Source organism: Plasmodium yoelii (assembly GCF_900002385.2).
Source record: "Plasmodium yoelii strain 17X genome assembly, chromosome: 14".
In the NCBI taxonomy this organism is placed as follows: domain Eukaryota; phylum Apicomplexa; class Aconoidasida; order Haemosporida; family Plasmodiidae; genus Plasmodium; species Plasmodium yoelii.
In genome coordinates, this window is record NC_036186.2 from 2329463 (window position 1) to 2345980 (window position 16518).

The 16518-nt window shown below is 23.5% G+C and overlaps 4 protein-coding genes across 4 annotated transcripts; 1 reads left to right on the forward strand and 3 right to left on the reverse strand.

The window, feature by feature from the left end:
• Nucleotides 1-114: 114 nt before the first annotated feature.
• PY17X_1459500 (ubiquitin-conjugating enzyme E2, putative) lies at nucleotides 115-1353 on the forward strand (the record flags this gene model as incomplete). The annotated part of the gene is made up of 1 exon (XM_723843.1): nucleotides 115-1353. One exon carries the CDS (start codon nucleotides 115-117, stop codon nucleotides 1351-1353), a length of 1239 nt encoding a protein of 412 aa, XP_728936.1.
• Nucleotides 1354-2004: 651 nt separating this feature from the next.
• On the reverse strand, nucleotides 2005-3532 carry PY17X_1459600 (WD repeat-containing protein 82, putative; the record flags this gene model as incomplete). The annotated part of the gene is made up of 4 exons (XM_022957695.1): nucleotides 2005-2042; nucleotides 2169-2219; nucleotides 2347-2418; nucleotides 2569-3532. 4 exons carry the CDS (start codon nucleotides 3530-3532, stop codon nucleotides 2005-2007), a joined length of 1125 nt encoding a protein of 374 aa, XP_022813042.1.
• Nucleotides 3533-4766: 1234 nt separating this feature from the next.
• On the reverse strand, nucleotides 4767-10754 carry PY17X_1459700 (double C2-like domain-containing protein, putative; the record flags this gene model as incomplete). Its single annotated transcript, XM_022957696.1, has 6 exons — nucleotides 4767-5014; nucleotides 5169-5237; nucleotides 5386-6736; nucleotides 6858-9053; nucleotides 9199-10134; nucleotides 10374-10754. 6 exons carry the CDS (start codon nucleotides 10752-10754, stop codon nucleotides 4767-4769), a joined length of 5181 nt encoding a protein of 1726 aa, XP_022813043.1.
• Nucleotides 10755-12221: 1467 nt separating this feature from the next.
• Nucleotides 12222-15407, reverse strand: PY17X_1459800 (glucose inhibited division protein a homologue, putative; the record flags this gene model as incomplete). Its single annotated transcript, XM_022957698.1, has 3 exons — nucleotides 12222-12396; nucleotides 12615-15101; nucleotides 15253-15407. 3 exons carry the CDS (start codon nucleotides 15405-15407, stop codon nucleotides 12222-12224), a joined length of 2817 nt encoding a protein of 938 aa, XP_022813044.1.
• Between the last annotated feature and the right edge of the window lie 1111 nt (nucleotides 15408-16518).

Consider the following 16518-nt stretch of genomic DNA (forward strand, 5'->3'; position numbering starts at 1 on the left):
TTTTTTTGAAAATTTAAAAAACAATGTAAAGGTAAACTTGATAAATTTTATAGAGTTAAAATATAACTTTGAGAGAAAAGGAAATATTTTTTTTATATTTAGACAAAAAAAAAAATGTGGTATGATAATGAGCGAATTCCAGAGGAAGAAGGAGTGAGCAAGTTGTTAATAGGGAAAACGTTTGCTTATTTCCCAAAACATGTAACAGAAAATAACGATAAAAAGGAGGCAAATACATCATATAAATTGGAAGAAAGTAGTAGAAGTGGAAATAGTAGTCATCGTAGTAGTAACAATTTTATTTTGAACGTAAATAGGGAAAGTATTGGTAGTCGAAAAGATACTAATAATAATGGTATTTATGGAAAAGATATAAAAAACTTGAAAAGTAATGATTTTATAGAAAATATTGATAATATAATATTTGAAAATAAAGAATATTCATTAATACCTCAAAGACTTGGTAGAACAATAATTCCATTAAATCCTAAATTATTAGCACAATCAACTTTTGATAATGAAAATATAGATGAATACTTAAGTGAAATACATAAAGACGTACATAAATATTCGATTTTAACTGAATATTCATTTTTGTTAAATGAAATTCCACGAGGTTTTTATTGCCTACCTCAATCAGATGATTTATTTACTTGGGATGCATTTATATTGCTATATAGCACTATATATAAAAATGGTAAATTCCGAATTCAAATAAAATTAAGTGAAAATCATCCCCATAGTGCCCCAGAAGTATATTTCTTAACCCCCATATATCATCCACTAGTTAATCCTAAAAATGGAAAATTAAATTTGGGACCTGAATTAAACAACTGGTCAGCAACTAAACATTATATATCTCTCATTTTTTTATATATAAAAAATATCTTTTATTTAACTGATGTATATAATAATGATATAATTCAAAATGAAGAAGCATATTATTTATTAAATAATGATAAAGAAACATTTCATAAAAATGTTGAAAAGTGTGTACAGAAATCTAACGATCTTCTTTATGATAAAATTGATAATTTTATGTTTAATTTTACTACTAATATAGACAATAAAAAAATATTAAATAAGTTAGAAGATATCAAACAAGATCAATTATGTGTAAAAAAAGCAGAAGCCTTTATACACTGGTTTGTAAATGATTTCTATGATAGTTCTACTACAGATGGATATGAGAGCGGAAATCCTTCTATTCGATATGCTAGTAGTCAGGAAAGTGTAGATAAAAGTAGTATTTCTAATATTTCCATTGATAAAGAAAGTAGTAATGACACTTACCCAAGTATCGAAAGTAATAATGGTAGTGACACTTTTAAAAAAATTTCAAAATTTGAATAAAAATTAAATAATCATGATAAAAATCAGTATGCTTATAACATGATGGGACACTAATAAATAGTAACTTTATATGGTAAGCAAAAAATACACACAAAATAAAGCCAAATAAATAAACTAATGAAAAGGCTCTAATATGATAACCCTAATATAATAAATTAAAAGGGATAATAAAAACAACAGTTAATAAAAATAATAGAAGACAAGGTATATATAATGTATATTTTTTTGGTTGTTTTCATTAATAAATTATAATAGTCATTAAAAAAAAAATAAAATCGAATAGTTTTTGTGAAAAATTAAAATGGATATATATATATATATGCGTGTGTAATTATTTTTAAAAAATATAAACTCATTATGAATAATTAAAATGTTGAATAAATATATGATTTACAAAAACAGTAGCCATTTGTTCTGCATCGATTGGTGATATATCATCATTTAAATTTATGCAGAGTTTGCAAATGAATATGCGTAGGTTTACATATTTGCAATGTCCCATTTTTAGATTATCACATATAAAGGAGATAATTCATATACATATATATGTTGCATGTTTGGTATGTATGTATTTTTCTGATAGGGAGATACATTTTTTCGGTGAAAAATACTGAAAAAAAACACTATAGAAAGTATAGGAAGGGAAAACATTTATATGGATGGTTGCCATAATGCAACATTTAAGCAGCCTAAAGGGGGAAGAAGAGAAACAAAAAATTATTATAACAATAACAATAGAAGAATCATTTAAATTTGATAAATATATAAATTAGAAAAAATGTTTTTTAAAAATGTAAAAAATATAATTTTCTCACTTGAAGCCAATATTGCACACTTTGGATTGAAACTAACGTTTTCAGGAGGGCCTTCAAAAAATAAAAAAAAATGATAATAAAAATAAACATAAGTAATGGGGATATTTAGAATGTAAAACAAATTTGATAACCAAAGAATATAATACAAATTCGAATAAATATAAAATCGTAAGTTTACCTGCATGGCCGTATAAAGATGTCATATATTCTCCGCTTTCTTTCCAAACATGAATTCCATTGTCTTTCCATCCTGAAACATAAAGACAAAAAATAAAGATAATAGGCAGGTTAGCATACTCGTTTTTATTTCCATATTTTAATTTATATGAAATAAGAAAATAGAAAGCTTTTGATACTCTTAAACATATATATAGTAGATAAATGCGCGTATTTTACTCACCACACATTATGTATTTGCCATCCGGAGTAATTGTAGGTACAAACAAAGAATAAGGTCGATTTTGAAAAGTATTATTATCATATAAATTTTGAATATTTATAGATTGATTGGATGTAGTATTATTATTTTTGTCTTCCTCTATGAAATCGTTATTTGTTGTCCTAGGATTATAATGTACATTTTGTTTATTTTTTGGAATAACATCACTATATTTATATGAACATATAAATTTTCCAGTAATCGAATCAATTTTAAAATGGTTACTTTTACTTGTAGAAACTATAATTTCTTTATTATTTGGAGTAAATAAAAGATTAGTTATAAATTCATCATGTTGTATTTTATTTTTTAAACTAACAACATTATATTCACCACGATTATACATTAAAAGATCATAAAAATGAATTTCCTTTTTTCCATAAGAAGCAATAAATATAAGACCTTCATTATCAAAGCAAGAAACTGGTCTTTTGAAATTCGATTTATATATTATTAATGGAGAATCACAATTAAAATAATATAATTTGACATGACAATCATCAGAATTAACTAACATTAATTTTTTATTTGTGTTTATAGATATTCCATTTAATTCACATATATTACCTATTTGTGGTAATGATTTTACATATTTATTTTCTTTTATATCCCAAAATCGTAAAAATTGTTTATGTTCAGAATTGTTAGATTTAGTAGAACATACAATTATTTCATTTGCATTATCTAAAAATCGAACCACATCTACACCACAATTTTTACTTTGTAATGTTTTATATGAACTTCCTTCAACCAAACTATAAATTGTAATAGAATCATTTTTATTTGATGTTAATAATAGCTCGCCATCATAACTCCATGATATGTTTCTAGTAATTGCATGTTTATATTTGAATGCTCTTAATACCTCAAACTTTTTTATAACATCATCATTTAATTTTATTTTCTTATAAACTATAGAATTCATCTTTTTGTATATGATTCGTTTAGCTTTTATTTGTATACATTTCGTTTATTTTTTTCTCTATTTTTTTTTTTTTTTTTTTTTTTTTTCATTCGATCACCTTTTTTTGATTTATAATAAAGACCATTTGCAAGTTCGAAAAAGGTAGTATATATTTTAGTGCATTATTATATGTATAATGTTCTTGCTATTCAAAAGGACAATCTTTTTCTTTTTTAAGTTGGCTTGTGAACTTAAAATAATAACTTTTTATTTTCTATCAACAAAATATATTCAATATTATACTTACTGTTTATCTATAATTATTAAATTAATAATTTGTATTGAATACACACATGCTTTTATTTATGACAATACTGTTAAGCCAAATAGGTTAAAGGTGGCACTTTATTTTTCCAAGTATACACATATATATTGAGCTTAAAAAGTGGTATAATATACAATAAATTATTAAAAGGATGTATAAAACATATGTTGAATAAACAATGTTGAATAAGCAATGTTGAATAAACAATGTTGTGAAAATGAATGATTAAAAATTATGATGAAATGACATGCAAAAATCAGAGATTAGTGAAGTATAAATAAAAGGAGATATATCAGGGAAAATCAAATGATATTGAACAAAACATGAAATTTAAAATTATTTCTTTTATTGTGCAATATATTTATAAAAATGGAAATAATAAAAAAGAAAGCATATATATAATATATATATATATGCATATGGCATATTAATAAATTTCCCTTAAAAGAGAAATAAAGTTGTGAAATGAAAAGTAATATTTTCAATAAATAATTTTAATGAAAATAAAAATAAAGTTATTTAAATAAAATAGAGTAATAATAAATGATTAATAATGGATACTTAAAAATTTGCAAATGATATTTTATGGAGAATATATATAAAAAGCGTCAGTGAATTTTTGTAGAATAAAAAAATATAAAATAATAAAATACCTTATATATTAAAAAATTTTATTCTTCATTATTATAATCATTTAATTATATCCACATATAGATTAACATAATATATGCATATGTATGTATGCATATGAACAAAAGGTTTTAAAATTTAATAGAATGAAAATAAGAAAAAAAAGTACATAAAATAAACTATTTCCCTTCAAATGCCACAAAAAAATACATATATATATGTATATATACATGCATATGAATTAATATGCGTTGTAGGATTTGTATCCCACGAAACATCCTAAATTTGATTTGCCACCTTTTATGGCTTTTTCACTAAAACTATTTTTTTTTTTTTTTTAGTTTCTTCAATAAATCCTTTAAATAAATCATAGTCTTTTATTTCTTTATATGATATGTTTTTCCGATCATTTCCATAATGAGGCTTATCATTATAATATGTTTTTTGAATGTCATGAGATATGTTTTTATCATATAAATATCTCGCTATATTTTCTTCATTTGTGTTGTCATTTATATCTGGATATTCTATATCATCAGGTTTATTGTCTAAATGAGAAAAAAAATAAGAATAATGTTGAAAATATAGCTTCTATATATTTATGCAAAATGATTATATATGTATATATGTATGTAAAGTTATAATATTGGTAGCTCATATTATTATAATATAATTTGTATAAACATTCGTTTTTGCCCATACCATTATATATTTTTCTGGTGGTGTGAACTTTGATTGTGTTTCTTTTTTTTTCTTTCGTATATCCAAAACCTGAGAAAATAATGAAAAAAAAAATTTATTTTATCTAATTATCAGTTATACGTTGTGTTATTAAAATTTGGAATGTGTATTGCACACAAATTATAAGCCAACACTTTGGGAACGCTATCTCTTCTTTTTATTTTGCTATTTGATTTACCTGAATTATTTCTGTAAATTTTGTTCAAATCTAAATTTTCGTCAAAACTTGTTAAATTAATATATCCTTTTTCATGTTGTTTTCCATTTTTATCATGCATCTTTGAGTCAAAACTATCGTTAGATTGATCGGATACCTCATTTTTAATTTGGCTTTCTAGAGCTATATAACTTTTTTGATTTTCTTGATCTATTTCTTTTGTTTTTTCACCATAATTTATTTCTTTCGTTAAATTTGTTTCATCATCCTTTACTTCTGGGATTATTTCTTTTTTGTTTTTACTATTTGACTTTTTTTGTTTATCCCCTTTGGTTATTTTGGTTTTTTCCTTATTATCCTCATCTCTATGTTTTTTTTTTTTTTTTTTCACTTTCTCATTTTCTTTATCATTTTCCTTCTCTCTTGCCTTTTCTTTCGATTTGTTCTGTTTCTCTTTGCTTTCATTTAGCTTAGCTTCTTCCATCATTTGCTTATAACTCTCCTCCTGTTGTTTTTTTCTTTCGTTTTCCTTTTTTTCCCATTCACTTACTTTAAGCATAAATGAAACTTTTCTTTCCAACTTATCATTTTCTAATAATTCTTTTTTTAATTTTCTATTTTCTTCTATAAGCTTTTGATTTGCATCTTCATTTTCTATAACTTTTTGTAATCTAATTTCTTCTTTTTCGAGTTTTAATTTTTCCATATCTTCTTGTAGCCTTTTCCTTTCTTGTTCAAGATATGCATTTGATATCATTAATTTTTCATATTCTAGATCTTTGTCTTTTCTTCTAGATTTACTTTTTTTCTTCTTTTTTGTTTCATCTTTATCCTTTGTTTTTATATTATCATCGATAAGTGTTTGGTCAAGATCTTTTTCTTTGCTTTGCATTGAAACTTCATTATCTATTTTATTTAATATGTTATTTTTATCACCAATTAATGATTGTTCATTATTTTCTTCAGATTTATTTCTTTTACCATCTTTGCCTATTTTTTCATTTTTTTTTCTATTTTTCATTTCCAACAATATATTGATTATATCTACAGATTTTTGTAATTTTTTTTTTCTGTCCCCATTTCTTGAGTAATTTTCATTTTCTTCATTTTGGTTTTCTTTATTTAGACCTATCTCACTTGCATTTTCTTCATTTTTATACAAATTTTCAAATGAACTTTTGTTTGTATTTGAATTTTGTTCATTTTCATAATAAGGGTCATCCTTTAACGTTTCTTCAAAATTTGTTAAAATTCCATCATTATCATTTTGTATATTATTCATGTCTTCAGCTTCTCCTCCTGATTGTGTATCAGCGTTATTATTGTTGTGATCTTTTTTTTTCAAATTTTTGAGTTTTGTCTTTCTTTGAGCCTTTAAATTAAAAGAAATATAAAAGTGATATGTGTAAAGAGAATAATGAAAATATATAAATACAAATATGACCAAGCTAAAAAAAAAAAATAAAAAATAAGCATATTAATAGAAGGGTTACCTTTTCTTTAGTAATTTCAATTTTACGCATTTCACGTTGTGTGATTTTAACGCAAGTAATAATATATATATATACAGAGATAAACCCTCCAGGAAGACTATATAAACATACAGCTAAAGAAAGACATAAAGATTTATCTCTTGATTCTAAAATTGCTAATGTACTTATAAGTTTATCAGTAATAAATTTTGATTTACAAGTATTGAAATGATATGGAAAACCTAGTAACCTATGACTTTGTGGGACTTTATGATATAAAGCTTTTTTCCAATCATCAATTTTAACTTTAGCTAATCTTTCATCATCTTTTCTTGATGTATTTAATTGGTGTAACAATTCTAAACCTACTTGTAAAAATAATTCTAAAGTTTCATCTTTATTCCACCTAGTAGATAAATTTCTAGAAGCTCGATAAATATTTATATTTTTTTCTATATTTGTTCTAAGATCTTTAGCTAATCTATCAAGTTCCATATCTTCAATTTTATGTGAAAATGTTTTAATAGTAAAACATGGTTGTATATTATATTGTATAGAAGAAAAAGGAAACCAATAATCAAATTTCCAATAATCATACCATATATTTAAAGGGTCTGCATCTTGTAAATTAACATAAATATTTGTATTATTAAATATAAGATCAATGGTTTTGTATGGTAATGATGGACCATTTGGTGGAGCATCTCTGCTTCTATTTTGAAATAATTCTTTAATATATCTTTTAGTCTGTTCTTTAATTGCATCTGAATCTTTTTGTGTACCGTTTCTATGTAAAAAATCATCTCTTAGATGTAATTTATGTTTAGATTCACTTAACTGTATTTTTAAACTTTTTAATTTATTAATATCTAAAAATCTTTTTTTTAATGTATATACATTTCCTGTAGTTGTTTCCCAAAATTTGATAACCCCATAATTTTTATGTTCATTAAATTCGAGTGTAGCTACCCATGCATGTTTTTGGTTATCCAATAATGTACCAAAACAAACAAAAGAAATAACTGGAATTCCAAGAAAAAGACTACATAACAAAAGACTGTGATCTAATGCATTACCCCCCTTTAATTGTAAGGTAAAATCAGGAGTAAATACTAAATTTTCTTTTTTATGTATAAATGGTATACATCGAACATAATGAAATATCGCTCTTTCAGATTCATAGAAATATGGAGATTTAATATTTGTTATAAGAGTTGGTAGAAAATGATTTTCTTTTCTTTGATTTAACAATTCATAATTAAAAAATCTTTTTGCTTTTGATATATCTGTACAACTTTCAGGGATTCCTTTGATTGCTTTTAACACTTGAAAATATAAGTTTTTTAATTTATCATATTTTTGTGCTAATTTTAAAGGAAAATTATTAGTAGTATTAAAAACGGGAGGAGAACATATCCTAGTATCTTTATTAGTAGTAGTAGTAGTAGTAGTAGTATTAGTAGTTCCTTCATTACTTAATAAATCTGGATATGTCCATATACTAAAATTTAAATTTGACAATCTTTGATCATCATGTAAAAAATGTAATTTTTTACAACCTTTATATACTACAGTTTCATAATTTGTTTTTATATTTGTTTCTAAATCTGTGTGTTCTAATTTGGTTTTTTTCCTTCTTGCATTTTTTTCATTATAAAAAATTTCATACGGTGTTATAGATATACCTCCTATATAAATTATATCATCTGTTTTACCCCATACATCTATATATATACATCCCTTTTTACTAAAGTTTTCATAATCCATTTCATTTTTATTATTAAATCTTAATGGTATAGCAATGTGACTATCATAATTTGGAGTCAAACTTTTTTTTACAATTTTTGTTCTTCTACTTGTTTCATCAAATGATACTTCAACATAACTGTCTAATTCTTTTATATTATCAACAGTAACTATTTGATCTATATTTAATATATGTACAATCAAATAGACATGTTTGTTATCTATATGATATATATCACCTATTTGTCTATACCTTGGTACTCTTCCAACAATTACTTTTCCTTCTAATTTACCAAATTTCCATTCTTTCAATTTTTTATCCCAACCTTCACATTTTGCCTCTTCTATTATCCAAGGACTTGCTTCTAATTCATGCATTATATGAGGATAATCAACAATTCCTTTCAATGGAATTTGGCATACACCTATTTCTCTCGCATCTTTTGGGGCTGACATATCTTCTACTTTAACCTAAATAAAGGATAAATAAGTGAGAATAAGAAACAATAAATATTATTACACAAGTTTTATTTAACAAATAATTATGTACCTTTTTTCAATTAATTCATGTAATATATGAAAAAATAAATTCAAATCAAAAATTTTTAAAACTTACACTAAGGTAGGATACATCTAAATCACGTAATGTACCTCTGAAATAAATTTCTCCCAAATTTTCCCACATAGGATAACGAACATTTTTTTGGCACATAGAAACGATAGTGAATCCATCATTTCCTTTGGGTGTATGAATTAATTTCATAGTTACTCTAGGATTTGGTAATTTAACATTTTCTAAATTTTGATAAGAAATATCTTCATTTTCTTCTATATTATTTAATAAACTTAGATTTCTAAAGAATAACTTTTCTAAATTTTTCGAAACCATTTCGCTTTTATTTTTTCCAGCTAGAGTACCACTATTAGCATTATTGCTAGAATGTTCATTGGATTCATTTGACAAAACTGTATTGAATGAAAATTTTTCATTTATATTATCACCTAATCTCTTTTTTTTATTTTTTTTATTATTTTTATTTAATTTTTTTCTAGGTTTGCACATTTTAGGGAATATACTACATTGAGATTTGTCTATATGCCTTTTTTCGATTGTATCAGGATTTTCTAAATAATTTAAACTTTTTTCTTGTATATATGTATGTGATAATAAATCACTAAATGACCAATTTAAAAAAGATAATTCAAAATCATATAACTCTTGAAAATATAATTGAAAAAATAATTGGCATCGTTTAACTCTAGAATTTTTTATAAATTTATATAAAGTCGTTTCATTATATACTTGTCCTATTGCAAAAGATAATAATGGTTCTTCATATATACCTTCCAATTTATTCAATGTAAATTTTTTATATTCCCATACTTTTATTCTTAATTTTTCATTTTCTAAATCAAGATAAGATCCTCTATATTCAAAAACCTTTTTAAATTTTATTTCTTTTTTTTGTTCTGCTCTCACATTGCAAACTACTTGAGTACGTAGACAATTTTTTGATTTCCCTTTGGTATATATTTTCATTTTAGAACCTCTCTGAGAAAAAAAAAAAAAACAAAAAGAAGAAAAAATAAATTACTATTTGAATAATATGTGTATAAATAAAAAATCGAACCACAAAATAATATAGCTAACAAGAATGAAATAAATTTACTACATTTTAGTGGAGATAAATATAAGCAAACTAAATTATGACCATATGAATACAAATTTGACAATACATAGACATTCTATTTTTTCACATAATTTTTCTAATACAATTTACAATTTTTCACCTGTATTCTACATTCTTCTCTATCCCCTCCAAAATCAAAATCAACAAAAGCATTAAAATCATTGTTCATATAATTTTGTATTTGTATATCCCATAAAATAACTTTCCATCTTCTTGGATGACCCCAATGTTTTTTTAAATCTTCTGTATCTCCTCTTTCTTCTTGTGGCGTTTTTAAAATTTTTATAAATTCCTCATAAGTATATTGAGGTGCTCCTAACATATCATCAAAGAATGTCTTATCATTTGTTTCGTCTAAAGATTGCTCTGGCGGAATTTGGGCATTAGGATCTTTATTTTCATTTTCATCGCCATTTTTATTTGCTTCTTTTTCTGGTGCATTATTTAAATTAACAATATTTTTAAACTTGTTCAAAATCATTTTTTTTTTTTCTGTTTTTTTTAGAAATATTAATTTCATAAAAAAAAAGCAGACGGATATCCTAGTAAACTATATTTTTCATCTGCAACTGTCTCTTTACAAAAAAATTCATTGTTTATAAAAAAAAATAAATAAATATTTACACATTTAAATAAATGAAAAAAAAGTGATAACTTAGCATGTGTCTTTTGTTTTTCTCAAAATAAGTACATTATTAATTTCAAATAATTATAGTCCTTAAATAAGCATACGAATAAAAAAAAATGTCACTACAGTATAGTGTCATCATATTTTTTTTGTATTCTTTTGTATCCATAAGATTATATTCATATACAACAATACAACTGAGCAATATTTTTTTTTTAAATGGGAATCAAAAAATTATGAAACAAATATAAGAAAATCTTTTTATTATTTTTTTTTCTCCATACTCATAAAGGCATGTATAATATAATTATATTCATTCATGATACATGTGTAATGTTTATTATAATTTATATAATAAACTTCTGTCTATTAATTTGTTGAAAATATAAAAAAAAGTGGTATTCTCCTCGCTTTTAATTTTTTAAAATACCCATAAGCATATAAAAATGATTTTATGCGCATATACACACAAATACAATTTAAATTATATATGTAAATTAAACCAGGTTTTTAGTTATAAAAAAAAAACGCATACTCATATATACATGCATTTAGTTAATCAAAATAAAATGGAAAATAAATATATTTTAATGGAAAACAAATTAATAGCGGAAAATATAACACTAACAAAAAATATGACTAAGTTACGTTAATTTAAAAAAAATGTGTATATATATAATAATATATAATTTTTTTTGTTCTTTTCTCTTTTTCATACTATGAAATTTTCAATGAAAGAAATACTTACATTGGATAAGTGTTTATAAGAACAAAAAAATATATATCTGAAATAATATATTATATATTATATATATGTACGCAATACATTCCCGCGTAGGATTTTTTTTTCCGATGAATTGACTACAAAAATATGCACATTTGTTTATGGAATAAATTTATTACAAATATTGTGGTATATTTAATATCATATATGAAATATATATTTTTATTGTTTAAAAAAATTAATTTTTTTTTACACAAAGTAGTGTAATGGCGTATTACGAAATAAAACAAACATCAAATAATATACATACATGTGTGCATGCCAGTAATCTAAGTAAAAAAAAAAAAATAGATAAACATGGAGAATAAATATGGTATGGAATACATATAGAATAATACATAAACACATGTAAACAATAAGATATGTAATGTTTGAGGTAACTAATAACGGATAATTTACATATGTAGACATTAGGGAAGCATAAATATTAATATAAAATATTATTTTTTGAAGTAATAACCAGTTAATAGGAATAAATATTTTTAGCTTAAAAAATCATGAAAGAGGGGAAAATCATATATAATATAAATACCCTATTAGTTGTTTTGTTTTTCATGATTTTGTTTTTTTTTTTCTTTTTTTATGTAATGGTATAAATAATATATGGCACTCATCGTTACACCTTCGATTTTATTGGCCTCATTCAAATTGGATGGTCTGAATTTGGCGAGTTTTTCAATTTCTTCGTTGGACAAATAAGGGAAATTATTCCTAAGGATAAGGGAAAGGAACAAGATATATTATATTAATTTTTGGCTAGTTACATATAAATATGCATGGATTTTTATGCACAATATGAGTCCGTGGAATACTTTCGTATCATGTATTATATTTTTCGTAGTGAAAATAATGGTAACAATTAAAAATAAAGAAAAATATAATAAAAATTGTAAAAAACATAATAAAAATTGTAAAAAATATATCTTTACCTATCATATTTTATGGTCTTTGGAATAGCTAAATTAAAATTACTCTTGATTTTGTTTATCTCGCTTATCTGCTTCTTTAAATAAGAGGAATATTTAACTTCAGCACATGCTGTTTCTAATATTGAATTGTTTATTAAAATTTCGTTAAAATTTAAATTGTATATTATATCATAATTATCTATATATGTGTCTAAATTATTTTGCTTATTCAATATTATATTTTTTAATCTTCCATCGTTTTCTACTTCTTTCAATTTATTTTGCAAAACATTTAATGAGCATTCTATCCCACTTTTTAATATGTTATAAACAGTATTTGTACCATTTTTTTCTTTACTCTTAGTATTTAATTCTAAGTTTATATTAGTAGTATTATAGTTTGATGCCAAGGAATAAGTGTCATTATTATTATGCATATTCAGATATCCATCACTTATTTCGCTAGTTTCGCTAGTTTCGATAGTTTCATTTTTTTTTTTATCTTCATCACTATTCAAACATAATTTTTCTTTATGTTTAATATTGTGGTTGGTTGTGTTGGTAATTGGTAGAATTTCATTAGAAATATGAGACAAATCATTTATAATATTCTCACTATCATCATTATTTTTAATAGATTTATTTTCAATACCAGTAACTTGATTTCTTTTTTTCGTTCCTTCTTCTATAAGCCTTTGATTTTCCGAATTATTTAAAGTCAATTTCTTAAAAATAGATATAATTTTATTAACTGAGTAATATTTATGATTTAATATATATAATCTTTCCTTTGAAGCTATACCTAATTTTTCTGCCTTTGGTGTTAATCTAATATCAGCATTATCAGGTCGTAAATATAATCTATATTCAGCTCGAGAGGTAAACATTCTATATGGTTCTGTAATTCCTTTATTTATAAGATCGTGTATTAAAACTCCTATATAGCTATCATTTCTTGTTAATACAAAATTATTTATGGATGATATATTTTTTTTTTTTAACGAATTTAATGCTGCATTAATTCCCGCAACTATTCCTTGACAAGCTGCTTCTTCATATCCGGTTGTTCCACATATTTGACCAGATAAAAACAATCCATTAATTATTTTTGTTTCTAATGTATAATTTAAACATTTTGGATTAACATAAAAGTATTCAACATCATAAGCAGGAAAAAGTATTTTTGCATTCTCCAAACCTTTTATTGAATTTATAATTTCTTGTTGCCTATTTAATGGATAGGCTGAACTTAACCCATTTGGATATATTAATATATTGTTAAACCCTTCTGGTTCTAACCATATTATGTGTTTTTTTTTTTCTGAAAATTTTGTAACTTTTTTAGCTATTGATGGGCAATATCTTGGTCCATTGCCAAGTTTATCATAACAATCAAAATCTGGTAATTCATTTAAATATTTTATGACGAGTTCATGAGTTTTTATATTTGTATAGGTTTTATAGCACGGTAATGTTTTATTATTATTTATTTTATTACTATTTAAAAAGGAAAAATAAAAAGGATGTTTTTTTTCTGTTCCTTCTTTTTCTAAAATATCAAAATTTATGCTGTTTTTGCATAATCTTGGAGGTGTACCGGTTTTCATTCTTTTTATTTCAAAATTGTTTTCTTTAAGTTGGGTTGCAAGATTTTTCGTAGATTCTTCAATCAAGTTATCAAAGATAGAATTTTGTTCCACCCCATTTTTATTATTTTCAATGTAATTATGTATGTAATTTATTTTTTGCATTTTATTTTTGTTCATTTCTTCTTTTATTTTACTTGGCTCAATAGAGCTTGCATCTTTCAATTGATTATCTTTCCCCTTGCCTAGGATCCTTTTAATTCGACCCCCTTTGTATTTATCTTTTCCTATATGACATATCCCTCCCAAAAATGTACCAGTAGTTAAAATAACATTATCAGCATAAAATTCACACGAACATTTATTTTTAATTCCGTATACATATTTACATTTTTTTTTCTCCTCCATATTTTCATCCATATTTGTACTATCATTTCGTGTCATTGAATTTTCAATTAATAATGAATGGACAGTATTTTCAAGGATATATAAATTAGGCATATTAAACATGTACTCTTTCATATAATAATTATATAAATCTCTATCTGCTTGTGCTCTATGCCCTCTAACTGCTAATCCTTTTTTTAAATTTAATATTTTAAAATGAATTCCACTTTTATCTATTACTTTTCCCATTAATCCTCCTAATGCATCTATTTCTTTCACAAGTATTCCTTTCCCTATTCCTCCAATAGATGGGTTGCATGACATTTCTCCTATGCTTTCTTTACATTGAGTTATTAATAAAGTTTTGGCTCCTAATTTTGCACTAATATAACTAGCTTCGCAGCCACTATGTCCTCCACCTATAACTATAACATCATATTTTTTTTCATGTTCATTACAAGAACATTTTCCAATAAAGAGTTTTTGATTCGAATCCAATTTGTTGCCATTTTTCTTGAAATTCTTATAAGTTTTTCTATAAAAATTGGCAATAAAAATAAAGAAAAAATACATTATATAAAATTAATGAATTCAAATGAGGATATAATATCATTTTATGAAATTATATATATATTGATTAATTTGCTCATATTCCCTTTTTCATTTATTTCATTTTTATTTCTTACCTATATAAATGTGGTGTCAAAAATAGCGATTTCTTCTCTAATATGTAAGAATAATTCGGTATTACAAAAAAAATAATGAATAATAAGACATAAAAAAAAAAAATTTTTTTTTTTGGGGAATTGTAACTAAAGTGGATACGCATTTCCTCAACCATAGAAGAGTTGCTATATGAAGCATATGGTTGTACTTATATTCATGGATCTATGCATTTATATGTGCATTGATATATGTATATACGTATAGTGCTCATTCGATTGCATGGTGAATATTATATAGCATTAAGCAAGTTTTGATAGGATTATTTTATAAGCTTCGCCATTTTTTATAATTTTTTTCCAATTTTCAAATAAAAAATGGTTGAAAACTTTTTAAAAAATTTACTTATATACACTTTTAATGTATATCTTAAAAAAAGAGGGAGAAAAAAAAATATATATTAAATAATGTTTTATTATTTATCCCTAACTTTATTTTTTACAACAAATCCAATGTAATTTATTGTATGTATATATATGTGCATATACATCATAATATGTGTATATCTCTTAATTAAAAAAATTGGTGATAATTAAAACCATGTATAAAAGGTTAATTTTTGATACACAAAAAAAATAAAAATAATATATATAGGCACAACGCTATAAATATGCTCCTATAAATCAAAGGTGTTTTTACATTGATAATTTTTTCCTTTTTATTTTTCTTGTTAAAAGCAATATAATAATGGGATTTGTTTTATACCGAAAATAGTAAAAATATCAACATTCAAAAAAATATATTATCCAACCATATGTTTAAAAATAATAGGAGGAATACGTGTATATATATATATGTAATATATGAGATTAATTCGTGTTATTATTATATATAGCCATTTCTATATATATAATATATGTGCATTTATTTTGGGGCTAACTTTTAAAGCAGCGTGGTTTTCCGTAGAAATTTTAATATACTTTCAAATAACTTATTTTTCGTTCCTAAAATATATTTTAAAACATTTTTTGTTCTGAAGAATAAACATAATCTCTATTTAATACATGTATTATTTATTCATATATTTAACGAATGTATTTATTTATTACTTATTTGGATTATTGAAGGACTCATATTTTTCATTATCTTCGAATTAACTATATAATGTATTCATAAAAATCTTCACATATCACTTTATTTATATATAGATATTTTTTTTTGTTTTTTTTTTTAATTTAATTTTGATTAACTGCTTGCAGTCTTTATAGAACATATTTTGAAGTCGTTTA